The following is a 19,767-nucleotide window of genomic DNA, read 5'->3' on the forward strand; positions in this document are numbered from 1 at the left end:
AGGCACCCACCTAAAACATCTGGGGAATAAAACATGCCGTACTGAAGAGGAGTTGTACAACATGTTTGAAGGTCGAACTAGTCTGTACCTCGCTGTGTGTGCCTTCTCAAAGCACTACAATGTAAGGCTACAGCTGCAGCCAGTTAGCTTAGCTTAGCATAAAGAGTGGAAACAGGGAGAAAAAGCTCGCCTGACTCTGTCGGAAGGTTAAGAATTCTGCCCACCAACATATCAGGTCTCTGTTGGTTGCCTGGCAACCTCACAGTGACCAGGAAGTCGTGAGATGCAGTGTCATTTTTGCTCCTTAGCTTAGAAAAATAAGATTTTTTTATGCTAAGCTAAGTGGCTGTTTGCTGTGGCTCCATATCCTCTCATCTAACTCTCAGCAAGAAAGCAAAAAAGCATATTAACCAAAATATTGAACTATTTCTTTAATAGTATTTTTATGGTCAGTTGGCTATACTGCACCGACTTCAAACATTCTAGTTGTGTATCACCCTACAGTGGATGTGAAGACCCAGTTTGCTGACAGAGCATTTTTTTTTGCTATTTCCTTTTGTTCTCCTCCCCAATGCCCATAAGCAATGATGGTCCATCAATAAGGAGGGGCAGAATACTGTATGTAAATGCCCCCAGTATCCTGCACACACACATAGTGTAGTGTTGTACATCATATTCACTCTGAGACTGCATAGGTGCTAAATCATCAGTGGCAGCTCAAATTACACTGAGTAGCACATGAAGCACATGCTAAGCATCACCTGGCAAATATTTGTTGTTATGTTCATTTTCAATATGACTACATGAGAAAATATACATATATATATATATATACACATATATATACGTTTTTATTTTAAGGTGGTCCAGATCTCAGGTTAAAAAAAAAAAAAAAAAGCTGCAGTGATTTGAATATTTTATTAGATGCAATTAACTCAAGCAGTGTGAGTGGGGTAACGAAGCCTATAGGGGAACTGTACTTAATAAAACTAAGTGGGACCAATTCAGCCAATATGTTCCCACTTAGGTGAACACCTGCAGAAGCACTGATGTGCAACAGTCGGGCTCTGCGCTAAATGTTGTTCGCAGGGGAGAAAAACCCTGACACAGCTTTAAGGATTAAGGAAGTGGAGCAGAATATCTGGAGACATACAATTAGAAGTGCAGTGGCTCTAACAGTGTGGCCTCTAAAACCTAATTTGTCGTGTGTACTTGCTGCTGCAAAAAGTGAGAGAGAGGCCAGGCAGGGGGAGAGGTTGTGCTGCTTGTGGGGTTTTGGATGATGGCGGCCCAGAGGAGATTCTGGGGTGATGAAGATGAAAGTAATAATATTTTTAATAGAGCCACAGAAATATGAATATGTAATCAAAAATCAGTTGTTGAAGAAGTATTGAAATACTTCAACACCACAGTACCAGCATTAGAACCAAAATGTGAACGTACTCCATGACAGACAATTTAGATAACTCCTGCATTCAAAATTTTACTCACTGACTACTTACTAACTCATGTTTTGTGGCCACCTTTTGAGCTGATATGGCGAAGTTAGCATACAGTTTCCTATTTACATTCTGTGCTGACAACAGTCGTGGACGAAGGGATTATGCTTATGGGTTGTCCTTCCGACACCCGGCTGTCCAGGCGATATGTCAGTAACGCCTTCAGGAAACTTCTTCAACTTTGGCACGAACACTCACTTGGAGGAAATGATTAGATATTGGTGGTCAAAGGTCAAAGGTCAAGGTTACTCTGACCTCTCAAAACATGTTTTTGACCATAACTCAAGAGTGCATATGCTATTTATGACACAATTTAACACAAATGTTTACTAATATAAAATGATGAAGTGATCAAGGTCAAAGGTCAACTTCACCGTGACATCATAAGGTTCTGCAAAAGCACTTCTGGCCATAATTCAAAGCTGTAACTCAAGCAGGGGAGATTGTGACCATATTTTTTTGCTGTTTTTTGCACCACTCCCCCAACTCCTGGGAAATATTTGGCTTTTTCGCTGCTAAATGCTCAACTATGTTCACCAGCTAGCCACTTGTCTTAAATTTGGTAGCGTACAGTGGGATTTATATACTTTAAGATTTCCCTGTGGAGTTTTTGACCAATATTAAATGACAAAGAGCATTGTTTTCTTGTGTGGTCCCCATTTACTCTCATAAAAGCGCACAACGGTCACACAATACAAATTCCAGCCAATGACTCCACAATATCCTAGTGATAAATCTGTGGCAGTAACATTTCAAGATAGAGTAACAAAACAACAAAGACAGGGAAGAAGCCTGCTGTCAAACAAACAATGTGGCTGTCAAACTTCAGAAAAGTCTCCTTTGCAAATGTTTTATGAGGAAGGAAATCATTCAACGTGTTTGAGAAACTGAATGTAAAAGAAACTTTGTTTACAAAAAAATTGCACAACCAACCACATATCTCATGATTATCATGCATTTTATTGGAAATGAGACACAGGTATTGCAAGGTCAACATTTAACCCAACATCATTACTAAGAAAAAAAGGAAAAAAAAAAAAACTTCATACAAAACATCCAAACAAAAATTCTCAAAATGCTCAAACAGAATTAAAGACAAAGTACAATAGGCGCTCAGCACAAAATGCAGTCATTAATCTTTATTAAAGTTGTTTTGGCTAAAATGTTTTCAACAGTTCTGATCAGGTTACATTCATGTGTAAACATTGGTATGAGGCAAGACACTGGAAAACCCACAGTCATTACACTGTCCTTCCTTCCATTGCATCGTTAATGATGAAAATGCAGCTGCAGGACTTGGAGGTAGCCCCTGTCTATGCTGGTTCAAACATGACATTTTGTTTGTGATCATATAGAAATTTGAGGAAGCGCTCATCGACAGTCAGCTGGCTGTAAACCCTGCTTTGTTTTTGGTCGAGGACATCAACATGATAAAGGAGCGACATAAGGTTGTGTAATGTCCTGGTCCCTCACAGATGAGCATTAACATATATCAACTTTGATATGTGCAAAGAAACAAATTTCACCTCTTTCATGATCTCATATATACTGTAGCGTCTCGTATCTCCAACTCTAATGATTGTTTGATCCAGGGCACTTGTGACAAAATACATTTGGAAGAGGAAAACCTTTTCTGGGAGCTACATTTGATTTCATAGTACACGCAGGGTCTATCTTTGATACACAGGTTTCAAATGACATTGCCACAAGAAAGAAAGGCATGGATGGGAGTTTTTAATTTAACTATAATAAACATTTACACAGGTACATACTGTACATACCCAGTTCTTTTCCCAGCAAAGAGGCACCGTTGCCTTTTCTGATGGAAAATCATTACTGAGACGGGCTTGGGGATTGCAACTGCAACAGGCCAACAATATATATAGTTTTAATAAATAATTCTATGGCAGGATAAAAGAACACTTTTCACACACACACCTCTGCTGAATCCTTTTTTGACACCATTGCACGTTTCTAGTTTGGGTTTCTGCACTGGCCTTAGGTCAGCTGACTGACAAGCTTGTGATAAAATGGCAAGAATGGGTTTTACATTTTGCAAAAGTCAGAGATACTCTGATTTTGCCTTTAACATTATGTCCTTTCATCTTTTACATCTGTTCTTTTTTTCAAATGCTTTTAAGGTTAATAAGAATGAGCTGCAACACAAAAACACAAATGGGTTACTGAATGTTAGGTCATTGCTTCTTCATGAGCCCACCAATTAATACTGTTATGTTTTCATATCGTATATCTGAGATTCCAAGAGCTGCTATTTGAGAGTGTAGGACTTTTACAGTCTTGACATGATTCAGTTTGACTGACAGGAAGAACAGTCAGTCTTTCCGATGGAATAGGCATCACCTATCCTTCCTTCCTCTCGTGTGAACCCACATAATGACACTGAGGTCTGCTCCAAGCTCTTCATGATGGGTCTAAAAGAAGGGATGCATTTTGAATTATTTCCATAGTGTGTCTGTTGTAGGATCTGCGCTCTGTTGAGGCCGTGGGTCTCGCTCTGCCACCTCTGCATGGTCTGAGGATCCACGGGGTTCAGAGGTCAGCCCTTCAGGCCTGGAAGCTGAGACTGTGGAGGGTCCAGGGTGCAGCGTCCCCTGCTGTGTCCCTGGGCTGACCTTTGGGTCAGCCAGAGGACTGGTGAGGCCCAGGTTGGACAGGGCATCCAGGGTGCCGTCTGGGTCCACCATCATGTCGATTACTGTCCGATTGGAACAAAATAAAAACAAGTTCGTTTAAAATTAGTATGTTTAAACTAAATTTACTAAATTGCCTCCTGATTGGTGAAGACTTTTCTATTTTGGATGTTGCTAATACTAAAGAGAAGTGTCAGATACCTAACAGTTGCCGTTCCACTCTCTTCAGGTCTTGAATAATGGTTGAAATCTCCTGTTAACAGAATATAAATACAAAATTAAGGCAAGTCTAGGAAGTGATTAAGTAAGTGAAAGTTCATCCACCAAATAAATCAACTCCATTTGGTTCTTCATTGCTGCAGGAATAAGTTTGGAGCCGTGCCGTGTACATCCAGTAATACTTTACGAGCTCTGTGACTTGTGCCGTGAATAGACATATCTCTTGAGGGGTTCAAACGAGGCCAGACTGGGTAAAAGGCAGAATTTATGACCCTGCCCCTTGGAGAGGCAGATGTTTTGTGGAGTCAAACTTTTTGGACCACAACAACAGTCTTTTTTTCTCCATCAAAACAATCATCTCTGGTGTGCTCTGCTCTCCGAAAAGGGAACTTGTCGGGTAATATAAATGGCATGCGCAAGACTGAGGTGCCTTGGATTTGATCCCCCTGACAGCTGTAATACTGTCAGCACTCTCTGTGATTGCTTCAGTAAGTAATCAAATATTGCCTGGTTTGTAGGGAAGGATTTGATACTGTGTGGCAATATCCCAACCCAAAGAAAAGCTAATGGATTACTCACATAAATAAATTCTTCGGCAAAATATTACGTTTCTTCAGACGTATCAAATTGCCTTTCAGTGTTTGACATTTTGGTTTATAATACTAACAACAAAGCATTATGCTGATTAGACTTCCTAAAATCCCAGTCTTCTCTGCTGAAATGAACCCCCTTTGATCAGCCCCGACCACTGTACCCAGGCAATGCATTTGTCAGACAGTCCACACCACACACTTGACCTTTGCGTAGTGCATGTGCAAAAGTCAAGGGTGGGTGTTGCTTGGTGTTCACACAGCAACGTCATCACGGATAAACCTCCCGAAACTCAGCCTGAGGAAGAATCACCATGGCCATACTTAAACAGTTATTGTATACTAAACCAAAGTGATATTGTAGCACTTTCCTGTGAATAGTTGGGCATTTTATTAGTTTGGTATATGTATGACCTGTGAGCAAGTAGGCACTTTTTGTAATAAACTCAACTGAGTGTCATTTTTTGCTGACATTTAACTTTTTGTATTACAGTTTGTCATAATTTCCTATCACGTGCACATTGTCAACTTCATCATTTTATTGGCTGGACCTTAGGGCCAGCTCTATAATCTGAAATGTCCCTGACTGACTGATTGACTGATTGGTCGACTGATCATATTTCCACCATCAGCAGAATGCCTAGTCACCGAGTTTTAGTGTCTGAGTGCAAACAGGTTTTAGGTGGGTGTGCAGTATTGCCAACTTAGCATATTGTTTCTAGATTTTTTCAAACAAGACCAGGTATAAACCTGGTACATGACCAGACTGTGTATGGATTCCAACAGTGGACTTAGGGCTACGCTGCTTTTTCGGGCAGTGTACTGAGCAGCTCAGGAACTGCAGGGATGTAGAGGAGCAATTCCAATACACTGAGCCTCGCCTCCATTAAAGCAAATAAACTACTTTCATTACATGTATCATTATTACTAAAGGAGGCAGAGGAATAACTAAACATCTGACACACTGAACAGCGAGGGCAGGGGAGTAGGAGGGAGAGACAGAAGTAATTTGCAACTACTAAAGAAACTATCAGGTCTGAACAGCATGTAAACAATTGACATACCAGCAACCGGAAATGAGCCAATATGCTTACGGCAGCACAGCAATAAAGGCCCTTATAAGAAATAAAGGGTTTCTGCCCACTGAGACACTAGAGGGCTTCTGATTTGAAATGATTACAAGAAGTGTTGAGTTTGTATTAACTCATCATGCAGTAAATGGGAGCGACTGAAAACGAGGCTTTGTACCAAAAATACTGCTACGACCAATTCTACATATCAAACAGAGAGAGTTGGAAATGAGGACCTGCCTCTCATAAAAGCCTGTTAAATAAAGACATTCTGTCTCCTCGTCAGTGATCATTTTGCAGTAAATCCCAGCACAATCTTTGTCTTTAAGTTATGTGTTTGGTGATTTTGTCAGACAATGTTGTGTCAGGGTTTGACCAGGCGGTCCGGGCATATACTAGGTTTTAACTCTTGTAGCTTTGCTGTAGTTCAACTTCTTCCAGTGTAAAGTAATTGGTAGGTTGCAAAATTACGCTTTCAACACTGTCAGTACCTCCAAATCAATCTTCAGTAGTTATAAAATACAGACAATATTCATTCACTGATACACACACATGCACATCAACATGCACACATTTACTCTTTTTCCTATGACCCTCTTTCTTTGGAGCTACTGCCAGCTGTGGTTAATACCCCACGATCATTAAAGCTAACCTTAAGCAGCCTGCAGCTGCACAGAGCTCCTACAGCATGATAACACAATGACAGTGCTAACCTGCTGATGTTTAGCAGGTGTAATCTTTACCATGTTCACCATCTTAGTTTAACATTTTAGCATGCTAATGTATCCTAATTAGGCTAAAACACTAAAGTACAGCTGAGGCTGATGGGAATGTGATTAGATGTGTGAGTATCAAAGTACTGGACAAGTGAGATTTAGGCCTGATGATGGCACTAGAGGAGTTAGTTAAATCATTAAAGTGATTACGTTCCATAGTTGTTGAGACATTTCATTTATGTCAATCTCATGCTGGATAGGACTCGACCTCTGAGCACAGCGGATAAAAAGTAACTTTACAATCTGTTTATTACTTGAGAGATTTCAGGCTGGACCAGACAACAGACTGACATTACCATCGCTACACTCATGCTGCTAGTGTGGCTAAAAATATCACTATCTCGTCTATTTCACAAGTCTTTCGCAGAAAAAACAGACAACGTGTCAGAAGTGGTAATGTTCATCACCTTGTTGGAGCTCTTGAGTAGTAAGGAGTCGTGCTCCGCCTGCAGTTTGTTCTCAATCTCTTCCCATTTCCGTTCTCTATCCTTGAAGAGGATCCTGGAGGCCAGGTTGTTACAAAAATAGATGAAAGTAAAATTCATGAAAATATGCTTAATATAGCTCTTGATAGAAGTGTTAGTTGACTGTTAAAGTGATTGAATTCAGACACTGTCTGCAGATTGCAGGACTGAAAAAAAGGCCTTTGTTGCTGTCATCCTATGAGTTCTAATGAATAAGATCTGTAGCTGGTTGTCAGACTAAACCTTTGTGATGTGCCACTCACATTGTGCTTACTGGCCTAGTTTCAGCATAAAACAAACAGGAATCTTCAAACAACATACAGTATATTCCCATTTGCTCTTTTGTTCGGTGTAGTATGTATAAAATTTACACCACATTTACAATAACAGCAGTTCTTACTGTTGCATGACGCTTACCTGATTTTGCAGGTGGTTTTGTCAACAGACTGACGTATCCTGCTTGAGAGTTGATTCACAGATGCGAGGAGTAAACTGTCAAGCACCGCCTGATGGACGATATAAAGTAACACATCAACTTCACTGTTATTTAACAGGCATTTAAAGACCAGTTAACACACATGGTGGAATTCTAGAGAGAAACTAGAAAGGGTAACAACCTTTTCAATGCTACTGCTAAATTTGAGCCAAATTATAGCCAAGACTATTGAAATACTTGTCCTTATTGGCTCAGGTTACAGTTTTGGGCCCAATTAGAACCAGGTTTTGTCTGCTCAGTAATGACACTAGTTGGCATGTAGGGGGCTCCCTCTAGTGGCACTCTGTGGTACAGACTTACATGTGAATCACTTGCTACAAGTGAGCGGGAGCCCTGTCCACCAGATCCTCGGGGTCGCAGCTCCACAGACCGCGCGCTGTGCTCTGTGGAGGGACCAGCTAGGTCCAAGCCGTCATCAAATACTCTCTCCTCCAACTAAAACACAATTAAAAGACACCAAAGAATGTTATTTCTACATATCCTATAGTTTGACTGCGTTAGGAATCTTTGTATCATCAGATTTAATCTGGGTGGTCTCACATCTCGTCCTGTCTTGTCTAAACCTTGGAAGCCTCTCTCCGCACTGCTCTCTAAATCTAAAATCATGGAATTGGTCAACTGGTCTCTCAACGCAATTGACAGGATCTTCTCGACGAGAAGCCCGGGTTCGGGGGAACCTGTCTGCCCTGGCGGAACGTACGCCGCTGGTTACATGAGGGACTCCTGGGAGGAGTGGAGGGTCGTGTGCCTGGCGATTCTTTCCGTTGAGGACATCGAAGATCTCTATATATTCGGAACTGTGATATTTCTGCTGATTGGATTAGGCATTGCCCTGGTGTATCGGAAAATTCGGAAGACGGTGACAGCAGTCCAAATCCCCACGCTGCCCGACATAATTGATGGAGTGAGTAAAGCTGTAAGCACTCAGACTGTGATTGTGAACCGCAACTTGGGAAACACCTTGGAAGGAGCTGTCAACACCCTGTCTGTGGCAATAGACAGAGCTGTTAACGCTCAGACTGTGGTCATAAATCGCAATATGGATCACATCTTGGAGAAGCTTTCAGCTTTGCAAAGGAGAATGGATGGAGATGACCAGAATGGACTAACAGAGTAAGCCGTGTCAATTGAAATACGACTGCTCGCCCTAACCCAAACAATCATAATCTAATCTGCGTTCCGGCCCCCGCAGCACCAGCCTTGGCCAAGGCCGGTGCTGGAACAACTCCCCCACGAGATCGCTGCAGTGAGACACTTCTACTCCTACCCCTCCCTCCCTTCCTCCACGGACACCTGTTGATTGTTGACTCCGTCCAGGACCCGATCAAGGATGTCTCCATGGCAACTTGCTGTGTTATCGCGATGACACCCTGCGAACTGAGGCACTGATTGTGAACTAGACGAAGCGACTCTCCAGGCCTATGCACACACACACATTCACGGCACTCCTCACATGTACATATGCAATACACACCCCAACCCCCAACCCCATCCCACGCCTTCGCCGCTTCTTCCCATCCAGTGCAGCGGGCGGGGTCCGATGGCGGCGCCTCAATGGCAGCGGCTAAGGCTGGCTGCCTGTCTGTACTGGAACCACCTCCTCCCCCCCTCCCCCCTCCCCTGGAGCAAGTTGTTTGCGTCGATATGTTGTAAAATGTGCTTATATATGCTTATGTTGCCGAGGTTTTTTTTTTTTATCAAATCCACACTGTACCCCCCCCCGGAGTATAGTTTGGGTTTATTTCTTTTTTTTCTCCTCTCCTCTCCACATGTTTCCCCCCCCCCCCCCTTTTTTGCTACAGTCATCCTGTTATGTTATGTGTTGAGGGGGTGACTGTTGTAATTTCGCTGCAATTGTACTTGTACTGTTACAGTGACAATAAAGCCAATCCAATCCAATCCAATCCAATCCAATCCAAGTTAATAAGAATTTATATATTTTATTATTATCTAATCCACCAGATAGAGAGGCCATGTTTTGCTTGAGATTTCTGTTTGGTTTTGTATAATGTGCTGACAATACCAGAGCTCCAGGATCAGTGGCTGCGGGGCTGACTGAGTCGATCTCTCCTGCCACGTCATGAATTTCTCTGGCGAGCATGGCCAGGTCTTTGGCAAGGTCTTGGCTGATTCTGATGAACAAATACAAATCATTGATGATATATGTGCAATAAATTTGTCTTCTTGTGTTTTAAGTTACATTTTCATATACTTCAAACAGGAACTTATACATTAACTGCCAAAGTGAAAGCACTGCACAAAATAAAAAAGTAAATCATTCCCAAACATTTAAAAACAGCAGAGGAATTATATTCAAATGCCGTGATTCATCGATGCTCTCTAACTGCACTGGAGTACCTACTGTATCGCTTACCCACCTGGCTATCTCCTCGCTGTGAGCTGTCCAGTCTCTCATATACTCGTCCTGTTCCCTGGAGTGCTGCTTCAGGGCAGCCAGGCTTGAAGGATTAGGCGTTGCTGGGGCTGAACCTCCTAGCTGGGCTACTCGAGTAGACAGGAACGGCTTGGATATGTGGCGGTTTGAGCCGTACTCGTCCTCCGAGGTGGACGCGTACTCCACAGGCACACGGCGCCAGCGAGTGCCAGCTGAGGAAAGAATAAGAGTTAAGCAGGGTCATTGTGGATGATTGCATAATGTTTGGGCAGTGAAAGCATCAATCAGAACACTGAGTGAACAGAATTTGTGATCAGCAAAATACTTACATGCAGATGTGACGTGTCCATGTGAGGAGGAACCTTTACTCTTGTCAGGCAGCTTGGAGGCGCTGTTAGCCCTGGCTCTGGGTCCAGACACTGAGGTGGCGCTGGATCCTCTCAGTCCCTGTCTGACGTAATCTCCTGCCACACTCCGGGCCCCCAGACCTCGACTCCTTGTCACAGTGGCCTCTGAGTCACTCTGGGCTGAGGGGGAGCCCACCCTCGGCCTCCTCGGCTGAGCCAAAGCCTCTATCCTGGACATTCCTCTTCTTGCCATCCCTGTCCTGGATGTGGAACTAGCAGTGGAGGCCTCAGAGGCCACTGACATCCGGTCAAGATCAGCAGGTTCGGTGTCTGATGAATCCCCCAGCCGGGCTCGCCTCAGCAGGGATGCCCTGGTGGGCCTGGGCTTGGCGACATTGGTGTTTTTACTGGGTGCAGACGAGGCGGGTGCCTGGGTGACCTTAGCCCGACTAGACTTAGTGCTTGCCCCCACTGTTGTACTCCCTGTTTGGGCTCTGGTATGTGAGCTTCTGGAGCCCTGTGTGGAGGTGTGCTGCGAGTCTGAAAGGAGAGAGTTGGAGTTGACGTCATCATCAGTGAGGTCCAGGGATGTCCAGGGGCGGCTGGGCTGCGGAGGACCAGATGTTCTGGTCTTGGGCCTCCTGTCCTGGGTCTCTCGGCCCCCAGCAGGCCCCTTGCTGGATGAGCACACTACTGTTCTCTCCTTCTGCTGTCCTGCAAGGGTCCTGCGCTTCTGGACAACTTTCCTCGCTCCATCAGCTTGGCTGACTGTGCTTGTTGTGTCCACGTCTGACTCAGGCGACATAGACCCCTCGATGGACTGACTTATCGGATCACCTTGGTCTGAAACAGTGGTCTCTAAAAAGGCTGCCACTGCTTCAGAGTCTTTCTGCAGCGTGACACTGTCGATGCCAGCCTCCCTACTCTGCGCTCTGCTGCCTGTGAGCCCATCAATGCGCGGTATGAGCTCAATGGGAACATTGGAGCTTGGTTTCTCCACAGTAAAACTCTCCTGCCTCAACAATGGTTTCCCACTACTTTCCCTAGCCTTCTCCTCTTCCTTTTTCCTCCTCCGTGACTCCTCCATTCTCTTCTCCCCGCTGGTCAGTGGACGAGGAGGGAGCTTAGTCAGCACGCCTGACTGACCTGATCTCCCACCACCACTGTCCTGTGATTTGGCTGGCGAGGAGCGACTGGGGCTCCCACCGTGACTGCCCACACCTCCGGTGCCGTGACCAGGCCGATTTTTCCCCCTGGCCATCTTCCCCTCCTGGTTCTCCTTCTCCTGTAGCTCTGTGTCCTGTTTCTCCCCCATATCTGTACGCAGGCCTGAGCCCGGAGTCCTCCTTCCCAGGGCGAGCTCCTCTCCAGGCAGCTGGGGCAGGGTTCTCCTCTTGCGCTCTGTGTAGCCTGAGGAGGCAAAGGAGGCTGAGTGGCTGGACTCACTTATTTCAGCTGAAAGGAGAGAAAATCTATCAATAGTAAGGTGAGTCTTCAGATGAATGTATTACATATCAGTGGTGGGTGGGATGACAGTAGAATTGATGCACTAGTAGCAGTCTGCACTGTGGTTTCCATTCAGCGATTCTCCGTCTACCAGATGAACCATGAAATATTACTTTATTCTTCATACGCTAATGAACTGTCAAACAGTCTGTCATTTTACTCGAGCTGAAAAATGTCAGCGAGGATCATTTACAGAAAGCACAGATGTGAATCTGTTCATTTATTCAAGAACTTCAGGACGTTAATGGAAACACGCTAGAAAGTCTGGGTAAGGACAGCCAACAGACCAAAGATAATGAAATGACTGTCTATTAAAATGTGGATGCAGTTTGGTTATAAAATAAGCTTTGAATGAAAATGGCCTCAGGTGTATACGTATAATATGCTACAATACTTCAATGTGAAACCTTTGCTGAGAGTGAGGCTATGCAACTTTTGCTGAACAGTGGCTACTGGGGTCATGTGCCATAAACTCAGTGAACTCAGTTACTTAGCAATTTATCTCGAGTTTGTTATGCCACGGGGCCACACCAGTCATGAGGCTGCAGTTACACAGTCCCTGAGTGTGTTGACTTGAACGAAGGTGTGTTTTATTTCTTACTAAATCAACTTTTCATTCATGAGAGGAAGATTAATATTTCTTCTTTCAAAAGCTACAGTGTTGCTTTAAAGTCACACAATGTTATGTCATCGGTAAAATGAAAAGTTGAATTCATAATCAGTGAAACACATCCTTGCTCAGTTTAATGCTCTTGAGAGGTTTCTACACGGGATCATTTTAGCTAAAATTAGAGAGATGAGCTGACCCAGTGAAATCTCTGTGTTTTTCCTGTTCAGATGAGAGTTTCTGTAAGCACCTCTGTCCTCTGTGACCATGATGTGGCACTCCCCTCCTGAGCCCTCAGGGTCCGTCCTAATGTGACTTGCAGCCAGAGTAGCCCACTGTGAGACCCAGCGGGGACCTCCCACCACCAGTTCCTCAGATAGTACCTGGACAAAGACAGCATGGAGAAAAAATGTAGTATTTAGACAGAGTAGCAGTGGCTGTTGGTTGTTTTTTTAATTAAACTTGCAATGAAAGACAGAGGACATGAGACATTGTAGACTGCTCTTTTTGACAGATGAGTTTTTGAATAGAATTTAAAAGGATGCGCTCAGTTTTTGCACCTCTGTCTCTATGCGTCCAGGCTTCCCTCTGTCTCCTGTTCCAGACCTCTGGGAGGTGAGCCTCTCTCTTTGGTCAGCACCACCCAGCCTCGACACACAAACAGCCTCCTGCGCATCCACACCAAACACCTTAAAACATACAAACAAGTGCACAAGCAAACACATATGAAAATAGATTGGTGATATAATCAGAAGCTAAGTGGATATAGTGGATGGGTGTATTATAACGTTCTTCTTCCCCACCTTGTCGATCATTTTCCTGGCCTCTTCCTCTTCATGATCTCCATTCTCCAGCTCAATGGTGTAGGTCCCTCTGTCACTATAGTCATCTCCATGGTGATGGCACTCGTCACGTCCATTCTGCTGGTGTGGCGCTGAGCCACGTCGCCTCTCCACGAATCCACTTGCCACTTTGGAAGTCGAAGACTTGCGACGGCGCGCTGGACTGTCCTCCTCTGCGAAGAGCCCCTCTGGTACATTAGCACGACCCTCTCTAATCTTCATCCCTGCACCGCCCCAAAGCCCCCATGCGCGGTCATCCAGTGCTGCAGCCCTGCGCTGCTCGCCAAGTGCGTTCTCTGAATCACTCTGTGTGCCGTCCTCATGTTTACTGCCTGGCATGGGAGGGGCAGAGCGGGAGGCAATGGGTCAGGGGTTTAGAGGAAGAGAGATAAATTAAACTAAATAAGAAAGAAAATATTAATCTTGCAGTAAAGTGAAGTAGGTTAGTTATAGTGGGACATGCTGCTCGAACTAACTGCTGCATGCACACACACCTTTTAGACTCCTCAGTTGTACGGGAACATCACTCTTCACGCTCTCCCCGTCATCCTCTGCAACCGTCTCTTTGAGAGCCAATGGCAGCTCATTCTGGGCCAGCCAATCAGCGACTTTGACCTCCGCTGCTACCATGGCTGTCTGAAGTGGACTCAGCTCCTCCCCAACAGGTCGTTTAGGACGTGGCCTGGTCTCTGGTCCTACTTTGGCCACTCGATCTTTGACAGTGACTTTACCTGACGCTCCAGGGTCAAACTCAATCGTGAAGGAAGCATGGCCATGAACGGACTCTGCAGCAGCAGAGGAACCAGCCTCTTGTTCCCGTGAGGCGGCCTCACCACTCACTTTACCTGCTGACGGAGTATCCTTGGTGGGGATCTCGAAGTAACTCGGCTCCTGATTGGATGTTGTTTGTTGGACGGACTTTGGGACTTCAGCACTTTTCTTGGTGTCTGTCAGAATGAATGCAGACATCTCTAATACATGATATTTATTAAAAAAAACTGAACCCATTCAAAATTGCTGTTTGGCAAACTGTGAAAATGTGTATGTTTTTAATAACACATTGTAATTACTTCCTCAACTACATCACGAGATCTCATAAAGTAGTACCTTTCTTGTGATCTTCATGCAACATTGTTCATACCTGTTTCAGGTTTTTCACGTTTCCGGTCTGAGCTCTTTTCCTCAGGCCTCCCTGGCTGCTGGTCATCAGCGTCTCCATCTCCCCACCAGGCAGGCTGGCCATAAAGGGGCGTACCCCTGTGCAAAACTGCCACATCCCCTGGCAAAAGCAACCAGTCAGTTAGTTTTACAAGGAAAGACATTCCTGCATTTGCTATAGCTAAAAGGTTTGGCCTAGGGACTAAATGACCTGCAACGTCCCCAAGCTGCATCCAGCCTGGAACCTTTGTTGTGTGTCATCTGCCATCTGTTTTTCCTGTCATCACTCTACTGTCTGCTGCGTAATAGAGTTACAAAATACCAAAGAAAGTATTTAAAAGAATACAAAAAACTAAACTGTTGGACAACTTTGGGTGCAGCTGGTTTATTATTACCTTTCCAACCTAGTTTAGGGCTGTAACGAATAATTATTTTATCTGTTTATTTCTATTATCATGTATCGATTAATTTTTTTAGTCTATAAAATGTTAACCAACAGATCAAAATGCAGAAATTCAGTTTACAAAGAAGCAGCAAACACCTGACACCAACCAAGTTCTTCTGACAGCAAGAACCAGCAAATGTTTGTCATTTTTGATGAATAAATTTGACAATTATTAAATTGTTGCCGATCACATCAATTTATTCTCCTAAGGTTCAGGCAGCTGTAGATTGAGCTCTGTGTTGTGTTGCTGTGACCTTTAGATGAACAGTTAATCAGTGTCACTGTATCTCTGGATATCCATACTCACCTGTGGTCTTGTCCTCCACCCTGCTGACCTCTGGGGGCTTAGCGGTGGCCCCCTCACACACCGTCGCCGCTGCTGCATCAGAGGGTTTCACCACTGATTTAGACGATTCCCCCTCCGCAGGCTTCTTCTGGTTCAGCTGAAGCTGGCTGCTGAATTTCTCATGCTGATAGATGAGACCAGAGCAAGGACAGTTTAGACAGATGGAGGCAAACCATGACAGTCAAACGCTGCTACATATGGGATATACAGAACAGCCTCTTTCTTTTTTTAAATCTCAGGCTTAGCTTAGAATTGAGGAGACAATCTGAATATTAACACTGAAATTTCATGTAGCTCATTAGGATGAGATCCTGTCATTTCTGCAGCTACCTGGGCAGTTTGCTGTGATGAAACAGCAGAATAATCAAGCTTGAAAAGTTGTTTTCCCCAGTTCAGCAGAACGCTTTGCTCTCTTTGACTAGAATCCACCTGTCTAAGGTATTTTACAAACTGATGAAAAAATACAAGAGATTTCCGGCTGTCTTGTTTTGAGCGGGCATATTTATCCTGTCAGTTAACATATGAACCCACTACATGCAGGAAGGTTTCTGATTACATGCACAATGTAGCGTCTAACCTTGAGGGCCTCCTCGGGAATATGCAGCTCTCCTCGAACCACAGTGAACAGGTTGGTATGTGAGGCGGGTTAAGGTAAAAGACAGTGAGCTCTTTGCAAGGGGTGAGAAACATGCACTGATAGCCTTATATATTATGCAGCAGGCAGAGTGCAGTGAGCGTTCACAGCTACTCAAGAACAGATATAGTTACCATGTTGACCGTGTTCACTGACCTTGTGCTGTGTGTCACGGGGGTTTGACAGCTAATAGGAGACCATATTTAAAGGATATCGTATCCAAACCTCAATTTGTCATCAATTTTCAGTGTCACATAGATTTGCTCCTGTATTCTGACGTCATTGACGAATGTCTGCGAACAAAAGCAGAGCGTGGTTAAGAACAGAGATAATGGCCTGGTGATGAAGCTCACTCGTGTTACCTAATACTAATAATGTTACACCTAATGCTGAAAATCAACTTTTTACCAAAAATTGGGACTAGACACTTGGTCTGAGTCCTTGTCTAATTTTCCTGCACACAGATACTTCTTGATTTGAATCATAATTTTGCTATTTTTTTACTTTATTTTGGCAAAAGTCTGTTTGTGTTATGATGGTATTAAACACTGATGGATGGGGGGAACCTACGAACCTACCTACCTATTTGTCTTTACAGTAAAACAGAAATTCCTTTTGTAGAAAAATGTGTGCAAGTATCATTTTGTGATCGGTACCAAAACACAAGCATCACAGTGGTTATACCAGTTCTGTTCATTTTTTCTTGCACAATGATTGGAGACCAAAGAAATTAGACAAATTGTCATTTTTTCTAACAGAAGAGGACAGCTTAGATCTTGTCTATGATTGGTTCTTGTCAACAGTGACGTCATGAACTTCAAATGGGTCTGTCCAGCTTTGGAATTAAAGGATAGTTTTACAAGTCTGTCTTTAACCCACATGCCTACATGGACCTTAAAACAGTCTTTGCTCCTCTTCTCCAAAAGCGGTCCTGAAAAGATTTAAGTGATTTGAGAGTAAGTGGTAAGAAATAATATCCAGAGTATCTTCCTCCAAGGTTCGGCAGAAGCTAATATGATGCTTCAAAAACCAAAGTAAGCCAAAAAAAAAAAAAACCACATGTAGGTGTCTTTCAGAGTAACAGTACGTTATGTTAATTATAAGTAGATAATAATAAGTTCTCCTTTGTGTTACTAGCCCTCCACCACAGCTCAGCAAGGAAACACGGTCAGGGGAAACACTGGGAAGAAATCCTGCTAAGTTTGGAAGATCTCCACTTGATTTTTCACATTCGGACAGCTGAAGCTTCATATTAACTTCAGCTGAACTTGGACGGACACTAGATTTTGTTAACCACCATTTACACTGGAATCACTTCAGGAAGGGATATATTAATGGTGAATAAAGATAATAAATGATTTCAGCAACCAAAATCGATTCATTTCCATGCTCACATGGGCATTTGAGGATATTGTTTTAAAACAAACTTGGAAACAATTGAATCTATTTTTTTTAATCATCATTTTACCTCTGGACACTATATAATGACATTTGTACAAATACATAAAGATTCTGTTTAAAATACATTATGTCTGTTATAGGATCAGGGAGTACTACTTTTCTAAGAAGTGAGTAGATAAATCAGAAGATAAGCAACTCACTCACCCCGTTTAAGCTGCCCAGGTCCTTGACTTTGTGTTCGTCTGTATTCGGCTCGTAGTTGATGACAGCGTGTTGTTTGTCCACACTGCGGGACTAAATCACACAAAATCCTGTCAATCACTGTAATCCATGCTAATCTGTAGTGCTTCAGATAATCATCCGGCCGGATGAAGACTGACAGCTCGGAGCAGGCGTCCGATGGAGTTACAGCTCTGTACCTGCAGCATGAGCTCACAGTCGTCCCTCCCCACAAAGATCATCTCCCTGGGGAGACGATGACGCGTCCCCCCGCCGCTCACCAGGAACCAGGAAGTCAGACTCATCTCTGCCTTACTGACCTTTGACCCTTAACACATCCTGCTGAAAAGAGGAACAGTGTTAGAGTGCACAGTTGTCTATCTGTATATCTATATATCTATCTATTTGGCTGTTTTCTATCATGAGTCATAGTTTGATGGGTTAGATAGATAAGTTCTTACAGCGCAAACAGGCGTGAATGAGCCCTACAGCTTCATACAGTTACAGTACATTATTTCAGCATCTGTGCATGTGTGTGCGTGTTTGTGTATCATATAAACAGTAGCTATTTCAGGTATCACCCCAGGACACTGACATGCTTATCTCTGCCTGTAATGCAGCTAACAACATTAACGAAGACCCACAAGTGTAGAAATCAACTAACAGCTTACAGAATTCCAGGCATCCCACTAAACTCCCAAATTGAATTTCTCAGCAGAGTCGTCTGCAAATCCAGAGCCTCACCACTGAAAAACAGAGGAGGAGGAGTCAGATATTTTACAGGAGGAAGGAGGAAGTGAGCATGACTTGGGGTTAATGATGAGAAAGAAAGAGAGATAATGATTCATGTGCATTAGGACAGCTAATTTAGTTTGATGCTGTGCACTATGTAAGTCAGGCCGCACAGACCCACGCACACATTAAACACACACAGGCGAGACAGAGGAGGAAGCCAGAGAAACAGACAGAGAAGATAAAGACAGCAATAACGTTTTTTCCTCGAAAAACCCACATCCCTGCTCCCCATGATTCTCTCATATGATTTCTGTGCAGCTGTCAGGGTTCACATGCACTTCCAACAGCACAACAGCTCTTTTCAGTGGGACACACAGCCGGTCCTCCCTCTGCAGGGGCATCTTCCACACACAGGCCTTGCTGACTCACGCTCTGAAGGAGCCATAGGTGAATTAGTGGGATTTAATTACGCACACTTTGTCATATCTGGGGCTCCTGTTTGTGCATCAACTCAGTCCCAATGGGACTTGACAGCCTCCCTTCCCTCCCCTGTGCAGGAGTGGACTTGGTTAACCCTTTCTCTGGCCCGGCTCCTAGTGGCCCAGATTTCCTCTTGGCCGCACACGGCCTCATCCACCCTCAGATATGAATCTCCACTGCAAATCACAACACATCAACTGTGCTTGTAAGCGGCGGCGGCGGGTGATGGGTTACAGCCAATGACAGAGCCAGAAAATTAGCCCAGTTAGGCCATGTCTCAGTCCAGCGTTCATCATGGAGCCATTTCACAATGACATCATTGTAGTGAGGAACATTCGGTTAAAAAAAGCCTAACGTTATAGAAAAAACACGCACATTATTGAATAAATAGCGACGTACCCAGCTCCAGTGAACCTGCCGTGGATGCTGATTACCGACCTGTCATCTGAAGCCTATTGATCCTTAACGTTCCTCACTTGCGCATCCTCTGCAAACCAACACACCGGCTCATTTAGTCCGATTTACAACAGCACTTCTCACGTGTTGTTGTGAATCGGGCTGTGGGGGCTCTATCTGCCGATGTGCAGCCACGGCTCCCCGTTATGGACGACATATAGGCTAGTGTTTGTCGCACAAACACAGCGATGCTCATTTCACCGTCTCCATCCTCAGAGCAGAGGAAGCAGCAAAAGACATCAGGGCCGACTCGAAAAACACACACACACACACACACACACACAATAAGCAGAGGGACAGAGATGTCACTTACCAGGCGCTCTACAGTCGATCAGCATCCGATATGTGGAGGGTTGTGCACAGCGCTCCTGCTGCTCCCCGCTGCCCGCTGCCCAGCCCAGCTCCCCCGACAACACTGTGTCTTGGTCCCA

At 44.2% G+C, this 19,767-nt stretch overlaps 1 protein-coding gene across 1 annotated transcript; it reads right to left on the reverse strand.

Moving 5' to 3' along the window:
- Window positions 1-2,440: 2,440 nt before the first annotated feature.
- Window positions 2,441-19,767, reverse strand: cep170ab (centrosomal protein 170Ab). The gene is made up of 20 exons (XM_071505027.1): window positions 19,650-19,767; window positions 18,337-18,411; window positions 17,866-18,007; window positions 17,651-17,740; window positions 16,257-16,338; window positions 15,989-16,044; window positions 15,373-15,535; window positions 14,604-14,741; window positions 13,957-14,409; window positions 13,424-13,794; window positions 13,181-13,309; window positions 12,871-13,003; window positions 10,490-11,962; window positions 10,144-10,372; window positions 9,789-9,897; window positions 8,066-8,200; window positions 7,687-7,775; window positions 7,213-7,306; window positions 4,352-4,403; window positions 2,441-4,215 (listed from the first exon to the last, which is right to left on the reverse strand). The coding sequence occupies exons 3-20, from the start codon at window positions 17,968-17,970 to the stop codon at window positions 3,956-3,958; spliced, it is 4,161 nt and encodes a 1,386-aa protein (XP_071361128.1). The 5' UTR covers window positions 17,971-18,007; window positions 18,337-18,411; window positions 19,650-19,767; the 3' UTR covers window positions 2,441-3,955.

The sequence above is a fragment of the Trachinotus anak genome, unplaced genomic scaffold (assembly GCF_046630095.1).
Source record: "Trachinotus anak isolate AG129_WGS33_773 ecotype Australia unplaced genomic scaffold, CSIRO_AGI_Tana_v1 ptg000019l, whole genome shotgun sequence".
NCBI classification, from domain to species: domain Eukaryota; kingdom Metazoa; phylum Chordata; class Actinopteri; order Carangiformes; family Carangidae; genus Trachinotus; species Trachinotus anak.